The sequence below is a fragment of the Pectinophora gossypiella genome, chromosome 28 (genome assembly GCF_024362695.1).
Source record: "Pectinophora gossypiella chromosome 28, ilPecGoss1.1, whole genome shotgun sequence".
Lineage (NCBI taxonomy): Eukaryota > Metazoa > Arthropoda > Insecta > Lepidoptera > Gelechiidae > Pectinophora > Pectinophora gossypiella.
In genome coordinates, this window is record NC_065431.1 from 1,619,130 (window position 1) to 1,641,643 (window position 22,514).

At 36.2% G+C, this 22,514-nt stretch overlaps 2 protein-coding genes and 1 long non-coding RNA gene across 9 annotated transcripts in view; 1 reads left to right on the forward strand and 2 right to left on the reverse strand.

Annotated features, from left to right (window-relative positions):
- LOC126379251 (uncharacterized protein C1orf198 homolog) overlaps positions 1-22,514 on the reverse strand; it is a 272,783-nt gene that overhangs the window by 234,673 nt on the left and 15,596 nt on the right. The gene's annotated exons all lie outside the window — the stretch shown is intronic.
- Positions 1-22,514, forward strand: part of LOC126379311 (uncharacterized) — a 178,610-nt gene that overhangs the window by 143,952 nt on the left and 12,144 nt on the right. The gene's annotated exons all lie outside the window — the stretch shown is intronic.
- On the reverse strand, positions 12,066-22,101 carry LOC126379145 (uncharacterized). Its single transcript, XM_050027787.1, has 3 exons — positions 21,757-22,101; positions 18,637-19,576; positions 12,066-17,160 (listed from the first exon to the last, which is right to left on the reverse strand). The coding sequence occupies exons 1-3, from the start codon at positions 21,823-21,825 to the stop codon at positions 15,923-15,925; spliced, it is 2,247 nt and encodes a 748-aa protein (XP_049883744.1). The 5' UTR covers positions 21,826-22,101; the 3' UTR covers positions 12,066-15,922.

Genomic DNA, 22,514 nt, shown 5'->3' on the forward strand with positions numbered 1-22,514 from the left:
CAAAGAGCGAATCATTTGTCCTTTTCTCACTCATAGTTTGTGTCGTAAGCTAGAAGAGAGCCGGTTTATAGTTTCTGAATTCTTATTTTAGCCTTCCTTCTATGCTTTAGTTATTGTTCTGAGAAAAAAACAAAAACCTTTTTTTTTTGTTATGGTTTTCCCCGAAGGGTATGGCAAAGGGAACTATGCCCATACAGCCATGTCTTACGTATTTTTTTTCTTGATGATTAATGAAATGATGAAAGGTGATGATGATGAAACCTAAGCCCCCACCCTCGGAGCAGACTCCTACTCCGAACCCCAAACGAATTAACTCAAAAGTCCGCATAAACTATCGAGTTATGAAGCGGCTTGTTGGCACGAAGCGAAAATAGGTAGATACACTTTGTTTATTGAATACTCCGATATAATAACACTGTCGCGAATGTTTTCCGACTAACTTAATGCGATCATTAACCACAAAACACCACTTCGTATTAATTATTTAGATTATTCATCAAAGAAAGCAACTGTCCCGTTCCCGTTTCCCGCCAAAAAGCCAAAAACAAAAAGTTATTAAAGAATATATACAATGGATAAGTAAGGCTATGAAATAACTATAGTGTTCATTCAATTTTAAAAGGAAAAGAATAAGTAACTTATGATTTTATTGATGAACGTGGAAATTAGCGTTCGTTTGTATTCGAAAATGGAATGTAGTTAACATAATTATCACTTGTAGAACAAGAGAGCATTCGAATTATGAATTGAGCAGGAAACAGGCGTACCAACTACGAATGTGTGTTCCTTTCACATAGATGTACGAATTAGCTACGACAATCAATCAATAATAATTCTTTATTGCACAAAAGCATACGTTAGGGACATTTACAGATGAATAAAATAAGCAGAATAGATGGCTTTATTGCTAAACAGCAATTTCTGCCAGCCAAAATACTTAACGTGAAAATACAAAACTAAAGAGAAATACAAGGAGCACAATAGGCGGCCTTATTGCTAAGTAACAATCTCCTTCAGGCAACCTTTAAGTATAGGAGACGGTTAATATTTTATAATATATAGCAACCATAGCAACCTTAAGGTGAAAGAAATTAATGTATTGGAGCGCGGAATAATTAAACCATTAAACATACATACATACATACATAAACTCACGCCTATTTCCCACCGGGGTAAGCAGAGACTATAGAATTCCATTTGCTTCGATCCTGACACACTTCTCTAAACCATTAATATATATATATATAGAGTGTTAGTGTCATTCAGACTATGATTCTGAGTACTTAGATATCAAGTGGAATTTTCCGTCGCAAAATTATGGAGCTGAAAATAATTAAAAAAACACAAAAATTAACATTGCTTTTATGACAGGAAATTCCACTTGATATCAACTCAGTCTGAACCATCCCCCTCAATATTCATTACGGTGTCACTAACACCCTGTAAGTATAATATAAAACTCCATTTGATATTAACTCAGAATTATGAGCGTTTTGTGTTTGACGTGACTTATTGTAGATCTGCCGCAGATGGCATTAACTACTTGACCGGACAAATGGGGAGCGCTGAGGGCTCTCACCCGCTACAAAATGTAAGACAACAGACCTAAGGGTGCCCAGTTCGGCGCGAACCTCGGAACCTTACTGGCGTCGTCTGAGAGGAAAATTTTAGAAAAAAATAATCGACCCTAAAGTAAAGTAAATATAAAAACATTGGTGGTGGGTAATTTATTTTTTACGAAATGGCAACACAGGATGACGTGAGCTGGGCTAACCTTGAAATGTTAGTTGTCACTTTTGAGCATACCTGGTTTTCTTGTACCATGAGGAAATTGATAGAAAGCCATATCCACTATGATTGTACTTCCGCCCATCAATACATCTCTCATGGTGTAGGTACACTGTGCGCTTGTAAACAACACGGCGACAGGGTTGTACTCTGGGACAAAATATAGGAAATTCCCGGCATTAAAAAGCCGTAAAAGTAATGTAAAATAAAAAAGAGTTTTATTAACCAACCGTCGTTCCGTGCTTCCGAACGTTAAGCCGTTGGTCCCGGTTACTACTTACTGATGTAAGTAGTCGTTACATGAGCCATGTCAGGGGCCTTTGACGGCTCAATAGTAACCCTGACTCCAGGGTTGATGAGGTTGGTAATCCACCTCACAGCCCACACGATAGAAGAGAAGATTAACTTACCTTTAAGCAGATAAGACCAGAGTACGGTCACGAGCATTAATATGTATACACTTTGGTACCATGTCACATTAACTTTTTTGACATATTGAACTGTAAGTCTCACTAAATGTCAAATATGTTGGTGCGACAGAGTCCTAAAGTGGGTACATTATATTGCTCATGACTGTACAAGGAAGAACAATGTGAAACAAAAAACCGACCACTGAATTTACCATTAAAGAGTTTTTACAAAAGGAACATTCCCACTTTGCCACCCCGAACGGCACATCGCTGTACACAACGCAGCCTTATTGCTCAATCAGAAATTTCTTCCAAGGAACCTATAAAATTACAATAAAAACCTTCATATAAAAGACATCAACGCGCATACTTATAACACAAAAATATTACGATGATGGGAAGGGATATCTCCCTTTGTGGTGGTATACTTATAACTACATACTTACAACGAAAACTTTGAGGGATGATTCCGACTATGATTCTGAGTTGATATCAAGTTGAATTTTCCGTCGAAATAGTATGTATTAAGTAATTAAAGCACATAATAACGGGTTCTTACCGCGTTTAAATGGGGATATGAGACTCCCGATATTTCGACACTGTTGCAAGTGCCATGATCACGGGATGACTGATGAGATTGGAGTGGAGTAGGTAGATCCATAATTTTCTATGGGCAGACATATCTGTCTACCCTCTTTCTTTGCCGCTTGTTTATGTTTTTGATATCGGAATGTTCGGAACCATAAGTGTGTATATATAAGTGTGTGTGTATTAAATAAATAATCGAAAATAATTTAAAAAATCACTAAAATTTTCATGAATTTTCCAACACGATATTCCACTCGATATCGACTCAGAATCATGGTCTGAATCATCCCCCTCAGTATTCACTAACATAATAATGTTATTGTGAAGATAGCATAATATTTTTGCCCCCTGAGTCCGTCCACAGCCAACTCTCAAAACTGTTCGGGTTCGAATTTCAGCAAATTGCTAACATTGGATACAGGTTTCATGTTCACTATTCACTGGACGTGCACAGTTACATACACACATTTTAATGGGAACTGTGATGAGTGTATGTGTAAGGATTTTACATGTATCTACTTACCTAGGAATATACTATAATTAATAATAAGGGACTAAGTTCCCCAAGGTGCGGTACAGAGTTGCCTTCGTTTAATCTCCTAATTTCATGGATAACAGACAAAATAATATGCATCTTTTATCTTCGTTTTTGGGTGTAAATGATGACAATTGTTATTACACCAAGGTACAATTACAACTTCCACCCATTATTATTCTGATCAAAATATCATCATCATCAATTTAAGAGCCACGCTCTTGTCGGTGTAGCATTTTCCATTCCAGTCTAAAAATATAAAAAAAAAATAAAAAAAAAATAATCAAAATATAGAGAAGCAATATAGGTAGCAACATAATTCTGTACGTAATGTAATCCAAATATCAAGCGACAATTATTTTTATACATTACATTACATTTTTGACGTATTATATACACATGCAATGAGAAAATAGGTAATTATCACGGTAAATCTGTACAACGCCATCTATATTGTTTTTGGGGAACGTAGCCTGGAAAGTCCCTTATTGGGACGTTCTCAGATAAAATTAGACACCAGTGCGAATTACTTAGTATCCTACTCGTAGGTCAAAGATAAATTATGAAATTCTGATTATTAAATAAATACAGATCTAAAGGTCGCAAAAACGTTTTCTTTTTTCTATTTAACTTATTCATGAATTTTAATAAAGAAAAATGTAATAATAAGTGCGACATTTTGTTACTTTTCTTGTTGATTTTTCGTAAAAATTCCATAGTAATTCCATAGTAACAAAAAGGTAAGTAAGTAACAAACTTCTTCTGGAGGTCTCACGGACCTCAGAGACAAAACAATAGACCGATAATTAGTTTTGCAGGCCAGTGAAGTTTCTCACGGCAACACCTGCAAAATATCGCTAAAATTACAAAAAAAATATATGTATAACATTCCTATAAAGATTATCCCGACAAAAAGACGCAAATCCAAAAGGGCAACATTAGACCACACGCAAGAGCGCAAATAGATACTTTACCTATTAAAAAAAGTATAAAACGACCGAACCCCATATAAACATTACCTTCGTCACCCCTTCCTATTAAAAAAAAGTTCTAAACGCGCGAACGCACCCGAAAAAAAGAACAAAAGCCGACAATTGTCAAAATGGCAGACTAATTTGACAGTAAAAAACGCGCGAATTCAATTGTCAGATAATTTATCGATGTTGTGATGTCGAAAAAAGTTTTTATTAATGATGTTTTATAAAATTCATTCTTTAACATTTGTAGACCATAAATAACGTTAAATAATGTTAGTTGAAGTGTTTTCACGCTACAGTTGGTTTTTTAAAGCAGCTAATGTATACAAATGGATCTCTTCGTTCACAAACTGGTTTTTAAAACGATAATTACAAATTATTACGGTACATAAATTCCTTGAGAATTTGCTAGAGACAGTCAGAAACACGGAATAGAAAAAGTTGAAACTCTACTTCTAATTTCCACTCTAACCCAATTATTAAATTGTCTTTTTACTGTGACACTACGTAAGCTTATGATGTTCAAAAATATAACTGTTTTAATTATCAAAAAAAAATATATAATGTGATTTCAGACATATATCTTACGTAAGCAATAATGTAAATACAAGTTAAAATATGTACCAATACTATTTAAAGATGATTGTACGTGAACAGTTACAAATAGGTAATTTATATTTTTCTGAATAAAGAATTATTGTTATATAAAAATATTTGTTGCTTGATATTTGAATCAGATATGGTATAGAATTATGTTGCCATCTATATTGCTTCTCTTTATTTTGACCAATATAATAATGGGTGGAAGATGTGTTGTGCCTGGGTGTAATAGCAAGGGTCATCATTTATAGCCGAAAACAAAGATGAAAGATGCATTATGTCTGTTTTCCATGAAATCACAAGATTAATTAAACGAGGCTTTTTGGCGGGAACGGGAACGGGACAGTTGCTTTCTTCATTGAATAATCTAAATAATTAATACGAAGTGGTATTTTGTGGTTAATGATCGCATTAAGTTAGTCGGAAGACATTCGCGAGTGTTATTATATTGGAGTATTCAATGAACAAAGTGTATCTGCCTATTTTCGCTTCGTGCCAAGAAGCCGCTGCATAGCTCGAAAGTTTATGCGGACTTTTGAGTTAATTCGTTTGGGGTTCGGAGTAGGCGTCTACTCCGAGGATGGGGGCTTAGGTTTCATCATCATCACCTTTCATCATTTCATTAATCATCAAGAAAAAAAATACGTAAGACATGGCTGTATGGGCATAGTTCCCTTTGCCTTACCCTTCGGGGAAAACCAAAACAAAAAAAAATAATTAAACGAAGGAAAATATTTACAGCGCCATCTATATTGTTTTTGAAAGAACCTCAGCACCGTAACGTAAACACAACGGTAGAATTAAAAATATGGACTTTTTTAATTTCCACTCGCGAACCCGGAGGCCAGGGAAACAATTACATGATGACAATTTAATTATTAATTATCTGTTTGTGATACGTAAACAATTTAAGCCGACTGGCCGGTGGCTGTCAGTGGAACAACTCGGAAAATACAATTTCAATCTCTAAACTTCGGGGCGTATGTCAAAAACCAGTTTGAAATTTGAAAATTTGAACCACCCACACCAAGGGTGCTACATGACTTCAGCTAGCTTCGGAGATATTTCGTTTTGTAATGCTCGTAAAAAAAAATATACCAACCCTTCTTAATTTCTTATTTATTTATTGTTTAAGTATTTATTGGTAACTTATTAACTCGATGTTACCTTTTCATCGCGAAATTAAAAAACTAAAAAACACATTTTTGGTTAACAAGTGCTACGTTTGTATGTACTTTAAATAAGTTTTTACAATAAAATACCAGATAATTTTAGAATTTGTCAGAAAAGAAAAATTTAAAGCTCATGTGAATCTTACTTTATGTAAAAAAATATTATGAGATTAATGATTAATACCTAATTACCTGAATGATAAAAAAGCCTGGTATGAATGTGTTCCTCTAATATTAAATAACTTGTAATGTATACCTACATTGATTTAAAACTACACTTTTCAGACCACGTTGCCTACTTAATAAAACTATAGATGTACAACGTTGACTTCATTAAATTTAACCTTCTAATTTCATAGAATTGAGATATAATGCGTCTTTAATCTTTGTTTTGGATCAAAATAATGACAAGCGGTATAATATAGGTAGCCACGTAATTATATACAAATCTGATCTGAATATCAATACATTTTTGAATAATTAAGTAACCGAGCAATGAGAAAATAGGTACAGTCATGAGTAATACCATGTACCCACTTTAGAACCCTGTCGCACTATCATATTTGACATTTAATGAGACTTACGGTTTAATTTGTCAAAAAAGTTAATGTGACATGGTATCAATGTGTATATATCGTGGCCATATCATAGAATTGATCATTTCATGAAATGATCGACCATTTCATGAAATGGTCGTTGTTCACGCCAACGTGAACGCACCATAATACTGAAAAACGGCAACACCGATGAAGTTCCGGTCCCGGTCCCGGTCTTTTTTCAATTCACTCTCTACGCTACGATCTATCTCCGCGTCACGCACTTAACGACCAACTAACTAATATAACAATGTAACTATCGCGTACGCGCACAACACAAAATGTAACCAGTATCAAGACAATAAACAATCCCCCTCAAGACGAAGGTTTCATTGAAGCAATCCTATCTGCTAAACATCTACAACACAACAAACTATAACCCCACGCCGGAGCTACTGCAGCGCCGACAGTCGTATTTCATGAAATAGAACAACATTCGTTGGCCACATCATGATGTGGTTTGGCCAGATCAATGAACACAAAACGTTTAACGATATGACCAACTAAATGCATGATTACTTCATGATATGGCCAAACGTTAGCGATCATATCGTAAAATAGTAACATTATCCACCGGTAGTGGCGCTGGTGTCGCTTTGTTTATGTTTTGCATAATGGCGGCGGACAATAATTATTCTTGTGTGAACGCGAATAATACGAATAATAATGAGCAAATACAAGATAAAAGTGCAGTGAAGCAATGTTTTGACACTAAGGTGAAAAGAAAAACTCGTATTAACAGTAGACAGCAACTTTATTTTTATTTTTAGGTTATATGGCAAATAATGAAGGTCGAGTGACCACGCTACGTAAATCAATGGACTATTATTGGATTTCAAAATGTGATATAATTAAAACTGCGAATGAAGAGATATTAATTTTAAAAAAGAAAAATATAGACGATCCTACTGTCCGTAAAGTTTCTTTTTTTGACGTGACTTATTGTAGATTTGCCGCAGATGGCATTAACTACTTGAAACGGGATTCTATTAAAACGCATAAATGTTTTTGTCATAATTTAAATTATCATAATCCTTTTTTTTATAATTTTTACAAGGCATAACGGTAGGTTAGGGTGCGGCGGGGGTGGCCCTTGGGCCACCCCTACGCCGCCAGTATGTTTATCTTACACACGAAAAGTATACTGAATGATGACCAATGGCATGAAATAGTGTCAAAAAATATGACGACGACTTCAAAGCGAGATGCAGTTACGGCGTATATGTCAACTACATCAACACTCTGTTAATCGAAAATGACTTTTTAATTTTTATTTGACTTTTAAACATTTTTGTACTTTGTACTAGAGTAATACATTATTTCCTACCTTATTTCGCGTTTTTATTACACCACTTATCATGGACACCCTACATTTATGATATGGCCAAACGTGGATGGAAATATCATTAAACGCTGACGTTTAAACGATATGGTCAGTTGAAGTTGGCCATTTCATGAAATACGACCATTTCATGAAATGGTCGATCATTTCATGAAATGGTCAATTTTATGATCTGGCCACGACATATACATATTAGTGCTCGTGACCGTACTTATCCCGTTAAAGTTATACACCGCCATCTATATATTTTTTTAGGGAACGTGCTGGAAAGTACCTCATTAAGTATTATAAGTCTTTTCTGAGACGATATGGTCAAACGGAAGCAACCCTCGCCATCGTAGCGCGGGAAACTCAATCAAAACGGACATCGTGCGCCGGGCAGCTGCCAGTCGTCAGGATTTTAGAACGCCATTGTTTTTATTTTTTATTTCGCATTGCAACACTAGCCGGTTGGCGGGCTTTTTACCTTTTTAGGTTACGTTAAGTTTTTTTTCTAAAATGTAAGCTAGAAATGTGAAGTGCCATGTAAAAGGCTTGGTTTTTAAATATCAATGCAATTCTTAAGGGAACATTTGACAGATTTGATGTGGTCAGTATTATTATTTGTAAACAGTAAAGTTATTTTGTTTATCAAAAACAGGCGGTCAAAGCAATTCGTCTAAAAAAGCTATATTTCAATTTGATGAGCGCATAAAAAGTAAGTAAGTGACGTCAAATAGCAATATTTTCTCACCTGATCGTAAGTGATCTGATGACTTCCTGTGCTCTGAGATCCACCCTTATAGGTAACTACCACCACTTCTCATCAAAAAAGTCGAAATACTTACCTCGCAATAATTATTTTTAGAATAGAATAGAAATAGTTTATTATAAAAGGGCGCCACACACAAAAAAAGACGACATCATATCAAATTTCCAATAAACAATTACATAAAAGCAAGACGTATGTTAGTCGAAATGATCGTAAGGTGGTGGTGGACGTTCTGAGATAAAAGGGCCTCACTCAGCACAAGTCGCGGCGTGAACCACGACTTTGGTATTATGTGGACCCGGCTGGATGACGCACAAGGATTTTTCATAAGGATTATCAAAAAAATATAAGGTAGGTACTTACTATGAATAAAAAGCAAATGACATTTTACAGTGGATATTAGTTATAAGGTTTTTAATTCTTAATGTTCCATTAAATTCGTGTACTTATTGTTGAACACTGTTAGGACACCGACCATGAATCCCTTCCAAAAACTCCTTTGGTTCGCGCCAAAAACTCCCGCCACCCCAAGCCACGAAAAAAGAAAAAGAAAGTTGACTCGACTACCGCGGTCGCGCGTTTCTGTACTTACAAGAAATTTCTAAAATAACATAAAAGTATATTAATTCAAGTTGTGCTGTTTAAACATAATCTGAAAGTGCACTAGCAGTCTCCAGAGCACCCCGAGGTCAGAAGAAACCAAATTCAACAATCCTGTAAGTACTTTTCCTTTGGTCAGTGTTTTGTATGGGCAAGTCTATTTTTCAGACTAAAAAATTTCACTAATCTCAGTTATCCAACAAACACAAATTCGAAAAAGCTTTGATTTCTGCGAAGTGGAGTATTTATGACAATCCACATCAAAACATACCTATTAATTTAAAAAGCGAACTTATTTTTTACGATATATTAATACCATCATTGTGGAGTCGTATTTTAGTCGCAGAATCGATTTAGAATTTATTGTCATAAGTTATTATCTATTTAAAAAAAGGACTTTTAAATACATCAGCCGATTACACGGATCATTAGGCAAAATTTTGATTTATTTTGAAGGGGTGAAGTCACACTTCGGATACTCCATACAAAAATCTCACTCTTACCGTATTCGGTTCGGTGAGTGCGAGCGGGACGCAGTCAACGCGCCTTCCTCCTCACTCGTTAGTTGCTTCACTGTTGGAACGAATGCGCGGCAGCTCCAAACCTTCCTCTGGCCGTATACAGAAAGGAAGCTGGAAACTTATAAGTGCTTGACAGCGCTGGTGACCCGCGCATGAAAATATATGAACGCGCGCCGATAAGCACCTAAATTGAAACAACCTGCTTCCTTTGTGTAGAACGGACCAGCGCTGTCAAGCGCCGGTAAGCGCTTATAAGTTTCCAGCTTCCTTTCTGTATACGGCCTCTCAGACGACGCCCTGAGCGGAGGTTCGCGCCCAACTGGGCACCCTCAGACCTGTTGTCTTAAACGTTGTACCGGGTGAGAGCCCTCAGCGTTCCCCATTTGTCCGGTCAAGTAGTTAATGCCATCTGCGGCAAATCTACAATAAGTCACGTCAAAAAAATATAAGTAGATAAAATTATCGATCGATTCAATAAGTTTCGTCGATATCGATAAGTTTGTTTCTTTCTCTAACATGCGTGCCCCGTGATTTTGTTCGTATTTTGACAGAACGATAGGTATGACTTATTCGGGTTCACATATTAGCACCAAACAACAAAATGACATAATTATACTGTCAGAAATTTCCTTGCAAAGTAAATTAAAAAACTTTGTCGTGGTTAATTCTTCTTCTTCTTCTATCGTATAGATTTTGAGGTGGATTACCAACCCCATCAACCCTGGCATCAGGGTTATTATTGAGCCGCCATAGGCCCCTAACATGTCATGTAACGACTACTTACTTACATGAGTAAGTAGTAACCGGGACCAACGGTTTAACGTGCCTTCCGAAGCACGGATCATTTTACTTTTGGACAATCAGGTGATCAGCCAGTAATGTCCTAACCAATAGAAATCACAAAGTGATTTTTGTGATTTGTCCCCACCGGGATTCAAACCCGGGATCGTGAGCACAGCGCTCAACCTCTGGACCACGGAAGTTACCTTAGGGATGATTTCGACCATGATTCTGAGTTGATATCAAGTGGAATTTTCCGTCGCAAAAGTATGGAACTGGGGGGTTTAGAGGCGGCCCGGGTAATTTATTTTTTACGAAATGGCAACACAGGATGAGATGACGTCAGCTGGGCTAACCTTGAAATGTTAGCTGTCACGTTTTTGAGCATACCTGGTTTTCTTATACCATTAGTGATATCACTAACATAATTCATATTTGCCACAGACCTGTCATTCTGACCAATACAATTTCAGTAATTTGGCTGCATAGTGGTTGTATACCATTTGCACCCTTGTATTGCCTACAGCGCTGCCAATCAACAACCGAGCTTGCAACGCCGGAGGTCCTGTCAATCAGTCCGATGCATCGCATGCAGCAATTGAATTACTGTAATGATTTACAATTATACTGACTCACGATATTTCGACACTGTTGCAAGTGCCATGATTACGGGATGACTCTCTCATATACCTGCTTTAAACGCGGTAAGAACCCGTTATTATGTGTTTTCATTATGATTTACAAAAAAATGTTTCTAGCTTAGTGGAGTCAGTGACGACCGCCTCGGTGGTCCAGTGGTTGAGCGTTGTGCTCACGATCCCGGGTTCGAATCCCGGTGGGGACATATCGCAAAAATCACTTTGTTATCCCTAGCTTCATCATCAGCCGTATGACGGCCACTGTTGGGCATAGGCCTCCCCCAAGGATCTCCACGACGATCGGTCCTGCGCTGCCCGCATCCAGCGGCTTCCCGCGACCTTCACCAGATCGTCGGTCCACCTTGTAGCGGGCCTACCCACTGAGCGTCGTGGTTAGGACATTACTGGCTGATCACCTGATTGTCCAAAAGTAGTGTATCGGAAGGCACTTAGAAGCTTCAGTGGATGAGACGTTCGAGATAAATTATACACGTAGCGACATCTGTGAGTTAATAGCAATACATCATACAGCGCCATCTATTATCGAGTAGTGGTACTATTTAGTAATATTTTTCTCATTCGTAACGTTATTCTCTTATTGTTAGTCCAAACAACAGAAGTTCCTCTCCAAATCCTTTTTTTTTTTCTTTTACAGAAACTAATTTTTGCTTATCTTCGCACTTATAGCCATTGCCGGGTAGGCAGGCACATACATAATCTCACGTCCGAAATCCCTAATGGGTATAAAAATAAAATACACAAAACGGTACACTTTGGTAAGCGGCATTTATTACAAAAAAGAACATACAAAAATGATTATAACGTAAAAAATAACACTAATCACTTAAAACTATTCAATTCGTTAAAATCTATTAACAATTTTGTGATGATTATGTAGAGTTGTACTTGAACTGAACTTAAATTACTTTTTTTTTCTATATCGTGGTATTATAATAAAAACCACGAAAGCGCATTTTTGAAAAAACACATTCGGAGTTAAGAACATTCAGACGTGAAGTTAAATTGATATTCATTTTTGTATGAAAGTAAAATGTAACAAATTATCACAACTTGTTGAACAAATGTTGTTTATGATGTCAGCTATCTACTCCTGCGAGTTTGTTGATGTTTTAAAAATAACCCTGTATAGAATAAAACACCGCCCTAACGCGTTTTAAACTAGGAAAAATCCGGGGAAAGCTGGACCAGCCCAGGTTTCCCCGGATTTCTATATTCTTAATATCGCTCGGCATTCGTCGCATTTCCAAATACAAATTTCCGTGTTCATCGAGTATTTACATTTACCTTGATTCAGAATTTGATTTTGGAACTGCGTACTTTATTGTTGTTTTGGGTTTGAATATGGAAATTAGCGTTCCATTGCATTCAGAATTTTTCCATGTTCATCGAGTATTAGAATTACAGTGATTCAGAAATTGATTTTAGAACTGCGTACTTTATTGTTGTTTTGTTTTCGAATGTTTGTTTTTTATTTATTTAAATGTTTTTTTGTTCTTCAAGTATTGAATTACTGTGATTCAGAATTAGATTTTGGAACTGTGTACTTTGTTGTTTTGTGTTTGAATATGGAAATTAGTATTCCTTTGAATTCAGAAATTCGTTGATTGGCGAGCGACATTCAAGTAAATATGCATAATTTAAGTTATGTTCAAGTACTCTCTAAATTCTTTTAATCCATTAGATACCGTCAAAATCTCTTGGTAACATTTTTTTAAGTGACTACTTAGTAGAGATTATGGCCAATTCGAATTATATTTTAACTTTATTGTTTGGAAACAGCCTCCGTGGTGTAGTGGTTTGAGAGTTAGGCTCATGATCTGGAGGTCCAGCTTCGATTCCCGATGAGGGCATTGTCGAAATCACTTCGTGAGACTGTCCTTTGTTTTGTGAGGACTTTTCAGGCTTGAATAACCTGATTGCCTGGAAAATATGATTCCGTGCTTCGGAGGGCACGTTAAGCCGGTGGTCCAAGGTTAAGGCAAGAAGGTTAATAAACGAAGGCAACTCTGTACAGCGCCATCTATATTTTTTGGGGAACGTAGTCTGGAGTCCCTCACCTCATTATGACTTTACTTAAAAATTCTCATCGGTCACAATCTCTACTAAACAGTCAACATCAATATACAATTTTAGTTTTATAGAACACTTATTTTTTGTATAAAATCCCTCTCACAGCCTATAGGCATTACAGGACACATCATAAGACTTAAAAACTAACACCCGAATAGGGTAGTTTCCAACTAGTCAAATCAGTTACTTTTTACTAAACGTCAGAACACGAAATTACTATGGAATTCGTATGAAAAAGCACACTGTGACGTCATAGAAAAACGTGACAAAATGTCGCACTCATTATTACATTTTTTTATATAAAAAATCTTAAATAAGTTATATAAATACTTGTTGACAGATGGATTTATAGTATTGTTTTTATTGTTGATTCAGTTTCCTTTTGTTTTCTGTTTCAAGCTTAAAAGGAGGTACCAGCCACTAGTTTTATTGTAAACTCTTTTGTTAAAGAAATAAAGCATATTAGAAAAAAAAACGAAAAAAAAATGCGAAAAAAAAGAAAAATGAAAACGTTTTTGTCACCTTTAGACCTGTCTGTCTTTATTTAGTAATAAGAATTTCATTATTTATCTTTGACATAAGAAACTACCCAATTCTAAGATGTTCACTCCAACTTCCTCGCCTTCCTCGAAGTCAGCTCAAAATCGGTATTCTTATACAGCGCCTTCACTCGAGTTTACTCTAAGCATGACGTCATCATTGTCGTACTATTATGTTGGCAGTATGACATGCTCGACTCCAGTGAGTAAAGTCCTCAAGTCGAGGGCGTAAATGTCAACTTAAAATACCAAAATGCTCAGCTGAGGCTGAGTCGAATAGAAGAAGAGTCGAGTTAACATCTTACAACACGGGTGTAAATGCCTAATTGATAAAAAAGTGAATCTCAAAACAGTTTTTTTGTTAAGTTTTTTTTCACAACCCTTTTATTTCAATAGATCTTTTATGTGGTATACAATTACTGGCTGATTACAATCAATCATTGTGCGAAAACCGGCACCATTTTGTTTTGGGAGTTTTCCAGTTAGTAGTTCCATCATTATGGAGAGATGGCGTTGACATCGCTTTAGAAAAAAAAAATGTCGAATGATCCAAATAAATGGACTGTTGTGTTTTGATTTATTTACTTGAATAAACTTCCAAAAGTGATTTCAGCGCCATCTCTGCTCATTGAAAGAACTAAAATTACTACACCTACTGGAAAACTCTTCATTCGTTGCGTATTTACTTTAACTTAACGATAGTCCATAATATAGAGTTGATATAACCGTTCGACTTTTAAAATATTTCGTTCTTTATTATTTTTCTTTTTTTTTATGAATTTTATTCGTCATTAGAAGATTAAAATACTTAATATAGTTGTTCGGACTGCTATTTCTTGCTGGAACATAATTTCGAAATAGTAATAAATTCATTTTTTAGATGCACATTTTAATATACCTATTACAGTGAGTGTGTTAGAAAAGTAATAAAATAATTGTGTTATTTCAAGTCAGGTAAAACGGTCTTCTTCTTTCGTGTGCCGAGGTTTTTCTTGCAGCTTCTTTTCCCCGGCTATACAGGTTGTGAGAAGCTGCAGTAGTTTTATGCGGATGAGACGTTCGTCATGTAAAAATTGACGATTCAAAGTGTAACTATGTTACCTACTGAATAAAGATATTTTGAATTTGAATTCGTGTGGGTTGTCGCCGTCATGACTCATGTAATGACTGCTTACCTACTTACATCAGTAAGTAGTAACCGGGACCAACGCAACGGCTTAACGTGGTAAAACGGTGAATGGTAATATTGGTAATACCAACTCTATATTATGGAACTTCGTCATATATGGTAAATAAGACACCGAATTTCTGAACTACACATATGAAAGTAAAAAAAAAACCTTATTAAATCCGTGTTTTCACATATTTCTAGTGAGGTCAAGATTTTGTTTTTAATATTTCCCAAAACCTACGGACAAAACAGTGCATATAAAATTTTGTAAATTTATTTTTTGAGGAACATAGTCACATAAGAGAGCAGCAATATTAATTCTAGAAATTCATCATCACTAACTTATTATCACAATACAAAAATATTAATCGAAAAAAATGATAAAAAAATTAAAAAAGAAATGACAAAAAATACTGACACTTTCAATTTCAACCGTTGTGTGGGTTGAGAGGTAAATGAGGGTATTAAAAAATGGGGGACAATTGCGGTAATGAGGGGTTTTCAATCTGGGCGATTCATGTAACTCAGTTTCAGACATTTACGTAAAAAAAGACAGATATGAATACACATAAATTACAAAAATACTATCCTGTGATTGGCTGGCAATAAATTGTCAGGAGTAGTATTGCTTCTAAGTTAAACTGGGAACGAATAAAAACACAAAAATACAAAACCCCTCATTTGAAATGGGAGTAGTAAAATCGAAAAATACTTGACATTTTTCAACTTTTTCACGGGACAAAGCTGTTATGAAATCTCCAACCCAGAAAATGTCATTAAAAATTCACAATTTCTTCACCTAGTTACACTTAACTTCCTAAAACTATGACTGCACTTGTAACTCTTTATCTTGACTCGAGTAATCGTCCTTCTTAACACTCAAATTCTGGATAGTTTCCACATTCTCATCATTTTTCAGCACATTTTGCTCAAAATTCTCCACTAGAAACTGCGTATTTTGATCTGCATGTTTGAATTGCAGATGTTTTTCCAGACTCGACTTTTGCACGCATCTGTACGGACAATGCGGACATTTGACGGACTTTTGCCTCGGTCTGTACGGCTTGACTTGGTTTTTAACGTCAACCTTATCCCCGTCCTTTTCGTTCAGATGCCTCTGCTTATGCTTAGTCAAATTAGTTTTCTGAACGCATCTGTAACTGCACTGATCGCAACTGAAAGGTTTTTGGTCCGTGTGTAAATACATGTGTTTGACTAGGTTTGGTTTTTGAACGGTGCGGTAGTCGCAATACGGACAGGCGAAGGGTTTAAACCCAGTGTGGGTTCTTTCGTGAACCACTAAATTGTTTTTCTGAGCGCATCTGTACTCGCAATATTGACAGCGAAACGGTTTTTCTTTCATGTGAACTAATATGTGCTTGGCAACGTTATTTTTCTGACCAGATTTATAGTCGCAGAAGGTACAAGAGAACGGCTTCTCGCCTGTATGGACCCTTTCGTGTATTTTCAAAATGGCCGGCGATTGACACCTATAAGCGCATTGGGCGCAACTGAATTTACCTAACTTCTCCCCAGCTTCGTTTTCACCGTTTTCCCAACAGATTTTAGCGTGTTGTTTTAAACCCCTTTTGGAGGGAAACACTTCAGCGCATTTATAGCAAATGTATTCCCCTTTTATCATCGAAACGTCTTCGGAAATGGTCAATTTCCCATCGTTTTCATCCTCATCCTTTTCCACGTTTTGATTGTTGTAAACATTCTGATTTTGACCGTTATATTCCGAATAAAACAACTTATTCTGATCCGTCGGTTTTAAATTCTCTTTAGGCTGTTCCTTTGCGTCTTTCCCGCCATTTTGCTCGACGCCATCTTGGGGAAACTTTTTAAAATCGTCCTGGTAAGGGCTGGTATTCTCAAACTGCCTATGTACAACTAAATTTTGTGGGTTTTCGCGGTTATTTGTGTAGTTTTGAACGTAGTTTTGGGGTCGGGAGTATAGGTCTATAGGGTTTAAAGCGGGTATGTCCATGTTAGGGTTGTTAAAGACGTACATATGTAAGTTGGTCGGCTGTTGGTGTTCTGTAGGGACTGCTATATGACCTGGAAAGAGATAAAAAATATAATTGAAACACGGTTTCGAACCCGGGACCACGCTCAACCGCTGGACCGCGGAGCGTATATATAAGATCACGCCTATTTCACGTTGGGGCAGACAGACACCACGGAATTTCATTACTACGATCCTGACACACCACTTTCACTTTCATCAGACTTCATGCATGCTCAATGGTTTAGAATACCCTTCTTTAAACTATCCTGGATCTGATCGCAGTATACGCAGTTTATTTATAGTAATTATGTATAAGAAATATGAAAATAATGGCGCCAATTCCTGCAGACACCTCCTACTTTTAAGTTATACCTGTCATTTTCTTATCCGTCGAAAAAGATTGACAGCTGTTAATTTAAAAAAGAATGAGTGAATAAATGAATACCCCGGGTGAATCAAATAGGTCATCTCTCTGGTATGTGAACCGTTTGACGTGTCAGCATCTGTCGGGTTATTGGCTAATATAACATTTTGGGAGGATTTTTATAATTTCTAGCGGAGATTGACGTGTGTTTCATAAATTGTATGCCTGTCGATTACCCGTCCTTTTTCTTTTCGATGAATAAGAAAATGACAGGTATAACTTAGAATAAGGAATTGGCACTAATCAGTCGAATTCGATTTTACACATAAAACTAGATAAGAAGCTTGTCCAAATAAATGGTAACCTATAACCTTCGAAGCATTAGAAAAAAAAAGAAAGAAAAAACGGAATGCGTTGATGAACTTTGAAACCAGTTTACTTTGGCCTTTCGGTTTTAAATATTTATAGGTAACAGGTTAAGACACATATTATTTTCTATGTAATTTGTTTTTTATTTTCCTAATTAGTGACTTAATAAGACACTACGCATTTATAAAAAAAAAACATAATGGAAGAGGATAGAAAGAAAGAGAGGAAGGGGAAGTCCAAGAAGAGCTTACATGGAACAGATTAAAGGGAATGTGAAAGTCGTGTCTTATAAAGACGTCAAAGAATTGTCCATGGATGAACATGAATGGAGAATGCTACACCGACAAAGGCGTTGCTGTGACTGGACCAGACTTCGCCTGGGTATTTTTTTTTGACGCGATGTGTTTTCTTCAGATGGCATTAACTCCTAAGCGCTAAGGGCTCTCATCTCACCCGGCACAAACAATTTAAGACAAGCCCTGCGGGCGGCCAGTTGGGCGCGAACATCGGCTCAGGGCGTCGTCTGAGAGGTTTATATTTATATAGCGCGGAATGAAAGAAATCGTCCACCACGCCGGCTGGGTCGGAATCGAGGTCCTGTAGTTGGTGGTGTCTGATAGCCGGCATCTATGGCTAGAGTATTGTGAGTTTTAACCCAGTGTGCGTGGTCTGGTGTGACGTCGTAAAAACCGACAGAAGGATTGTGACCCTTCTAACATGAATGATGAACCTTTGTATGAGTGATGGGCTCATGACTTACGTACCTATGAATGTTATTAAGTAATTTACTCACCATTCATCCCATTTGCGTTAATATTCTGGTTAATATTTTCATAAAAATATCCGTCGTCTTCCTGTTCCGACTTTATGTGGAAAGGCATAGGCAGTAAATGCTCGTTTTGTTGTATAGGTCGTTGAGTTTCCTGTAGATCCATCGTTGTGTTCACTAACCGTTGCCCCAAATTTTGCTCTAACCGGTGATTCAAGTTCTGTTCCAATCGTTGCCCCAAATTTTGCTCTAATCGTTGATTCAAACTTTGCTCTAATCGTTGATTCAAACTTTGCTCCAATCGTTGACTCAAATTCTGTTCCAACCGTTGAGCCAAATTCTGCTCAATTAAATTGTCTTGCATGACTATCATTGGAGTCCTTCTTTCATTCTGATTTAAAATCTCCTGCTCTAAGTTTTGGCGACTCAAATGATGAGACAGATCAATTTCATGACTCAAATTATGAGGTAAATCAGACCTTAAATTCTGTGGTAACACATCACTGATACGATTCAAATTTTGACTCAAATCGTTGCTTAGATTTCTAGCTACGTCTTGTTCAGTAAGATTCTGTACTAAAGATTGAGCTAGATTATTTTGCAGCTCCAATTCAGTAGTTAAGTTCCTAGCTAGCGTTAAATCTAAGTTTCTACCCAGATTCTGACTTAGTACTAAGTCTTCAGGCCTACAGTTCTGAGGTATCTCGTTAGCCAAGTTTTGTACTAAGTCTATATCCGTTACTAAATTGCGAGGTAAGTGTGCGGGTATTTCGTTGAAGTTTAAATTACGGCTCAAGTGGTTTGTTTTGAGCATTAATGTGGACATCTGTCGTGGAGATAGAGGAAGTTGGAAATTGTGCGCGATGGTGCTGGCGTTGAGAGACGTCTGCATGGCTTGGTGGAGTTGCTCCATTGAAATTGCGGTGTGCTGGTACTCGGTTTCCATTTGATGGGTTTTCTGGAGCTGAAATAATAAGAGATAGCGATTAATTTATTTTATTATATCCATTTTAGTAGACAGTTTTCCACTGTGTTCGACTTTATGAGTTTGAATTCATGTTTTGATCGTAGATAATTGATATTGAAAGCCTCCCGCCTGGAAGCAATCTAGCGTGGCTGACATGGAAGTCTTTAAATAGGCTCCGGACACAGGTTGGCCGCTGCAAGGATAATCTCTGCAGGTGGGGATACCTGGCTGATGGTTGCGATGATTGCGAGTGTGGAGTATCACCACAAACTATGGCTCACCTTTTGTGCTGTCCTAAGTGCCCTAACACCTGCACTATTAAAGACCTTTACGAAGCCACTGACAATGCCGTAAGCGCGGCTAATTATTGGTCAGCAAAAATTTAGTATCGATCGCCATCGACTCGCAAAGTAGAAGATTGATATTACGTGATTTCAAAGATTTGTGTTCGGTTAATGGTAATAAGCTCGCCCCTTATTACATGGGACTTAAACATAGCTGGTGACGAGTGGGTGTGCATATTATACTATAAATTTTTGTCTACCCCTTCGGGAATATTAGGCGTCACGCTTTGTTATATTTAACAGACTCCAAAAAGGACGATTTTTTTTATAAAAAGAAACTCCGATTACGCCAAGACCAATTTGAATTATTCTTTTACACCCTTAAACACAGTTGGCTCGACCATTATAGACGGCGATACGGGTCACCACCTATCACGTTTGTCTAATAGAAAGCTCGGTGAAGCATAAGTACTCAGTTCACCTTCAATTGATGTACTTGACTAACCCCATTGGGAATAAAGTCGTGAGCTTATGTTAATGCTCACCCACTGCTAAGGTAAGCATTCATTGGGCCATCTTGTGTCTGAAGTATTATTTCTTGTTTTTATATTTATAAGTCAGACATTCAGTGGCAAAAAGCCTAAATTTGTTGGTAGTCCATAATATAGAGTTGATATTACCACCTTATCAGACATTTTATTTGTCCAAATTCCTAAGGCACTGTAATATTAATAATGTGCATATAAAATTAAAAAAATCCGTAACTACAGGCATAACAATAACATACTGAAATAAAAATCGAGTCAGTGTTCATGAAAAACTTTAAAAAAAGATCTATTAAGTATTTATAATACTATTACCAAATAAAATAAGTAATAATTCAATAATTGATATTTTAAAAATCCAGGTAAGTAATGCGGTGAATGGTAATAGCAACTCTGTATTATGTACCACCACCAAGTTTAGGTAAAAATGCTACATAATTAAATTTAAATTTAATTGAATTTCCAACGTATAAATAATATAAAATAAATATTTTACCTTAAATTCACTCTTTTTAAAAGCTCTTTCAAATAAGATATATATTTTAACCGAGTGTGTAAAAACATTTTTGTTTTTTCTGATTATGTATGATTAATCAAATAGCCATATCTAATAATGTCTCAAGATTATTTTTTTTACAGTAGGATAAGTTGCAAACATAATAATAGTTTAAAACCTGCCAATATTAACTAAGACAAAAAATAAATAAAAAAGGACAAAAAATACTTACACTTTTTATATGTATAATGTCACCTTATAGAGAAAACCTACTTTATATATTTCCTTTCTCCAATAAAACCTTACAAACATTGACACCACAATTTTTTATCTCGGTTGACACCAACTTGTCTATTGTCTTGTATGATGTTTCAAAAAAGTGCTTTACAGTTTTTCATTATGAGGTGATGAACTGGATGGTTTGGACTGGATTGTAAACAGGACTACACATTTAAAAACAAACTGATTACATAAAAGACAAAAAGAAGACACCCCTTCAGTTAATGGACAGAAAGCCTGCCTGTAGGTATCAATTATCTAGGCTATATAAGTTTTTTATGTACTTTTTATTTTTTTTTATAATATGTTTAGTGCTGGTATGAAGTTTACATGCCTACTTCTCTATGTAAAGAGGTACTAACTGCAAATTTTACAGACAAATTGTAAGTTTTCCCACATATTAACACTATTTATAGGCACAAACATAAAGTAAATGATGTTATGAGCCCGTTTTACCAAGGATATTCTCGTTAGATGTCAAAGTTCAAACCAGAGACGGGAAACAAGTTTATTACTGAACACTTTTTTATAGAATTTTGAAGACATTTTTGTAAAACTTGAAAATACACTTACACTCTCCAAATACGCCTTGTACTGGTCCTCTTCAATTAAATGCTGGTCTTCTCGCTTAACGAAATCCATAATGGATATTTAAATAACGTTTAGCACAACATAAAAAACAAAGTTTGATTAAAAAAAATACAGTTTTTTATCGCATAACGTTCGAAACCTAACCTAAGCTAGTATTTACACAGGAATATGACTTAAAATTTACATTTTTACCAAATAAAAACGCAAGAGTAACACTAGTAGTTGTAAAATTACATGATTTCAAGTTTCGTTCAAGAGAAAAAATGGAAAAATAGAAGTAAAAAAAGGTTTTTCTGTTCGCTTGACGTTAAGCGAGCGAAAGAAAGGAAGCGGCCATCGACAATGTAGAGTTGCCGTCAACGAACATCTGTCGGGGATACCAGCTTTTGAAATATAAGTATCCTAAAACGTTAAAAATTAGTTGAGTTGATCAAAGATCTTCCGCTCTAGCATGATGCGAATGAAAGCAGAAAGCAGGAGATTAAAAAGATTACAGCTAATACATCTAAAGACAAACCAATAGAAACTATGGCTGTGAAACTTTGAAAACTGTGAAATTTTAGACAAGATAGTAATATTTGTATATAACAAGACGATCGGGGACCAAGTAGTACGCCTCAACAGCGTAGCATAGTACAAAAGAGACAACAGAATTTATAATGGACTATTCTGTCCAATTCCCCATGCCAAGGTTTATTTATGTAACATGTAACATAAATAAACATTAAACGTCATTTTGT

Excerpts from the sequence above, each read along its gene's own strand:
- LOC126379145 (XM_050027787.1), bottom strand. The coding sequence starts at position 21,825 with ATGGATTTCGTTAAGCGAGAAGACCAGCATTTAATTGAAGAGGACCAG. Across the intron at positions 19,577-21,756 it reads ACAAGGCGTATTTGGAGAGT|CTCCAGAAAACCCATCAAAT; the intron begins GTAAGTGTATTT and ends TTATTATTTCAG. Across the intron at positions 17,161-18,636 it reads TAACGCAAATGGGATGAATG|GTCATATAGCAGTCCCTACA; the intron begins GTGAGTAAATTA and ends ATCTCTTTCCAG.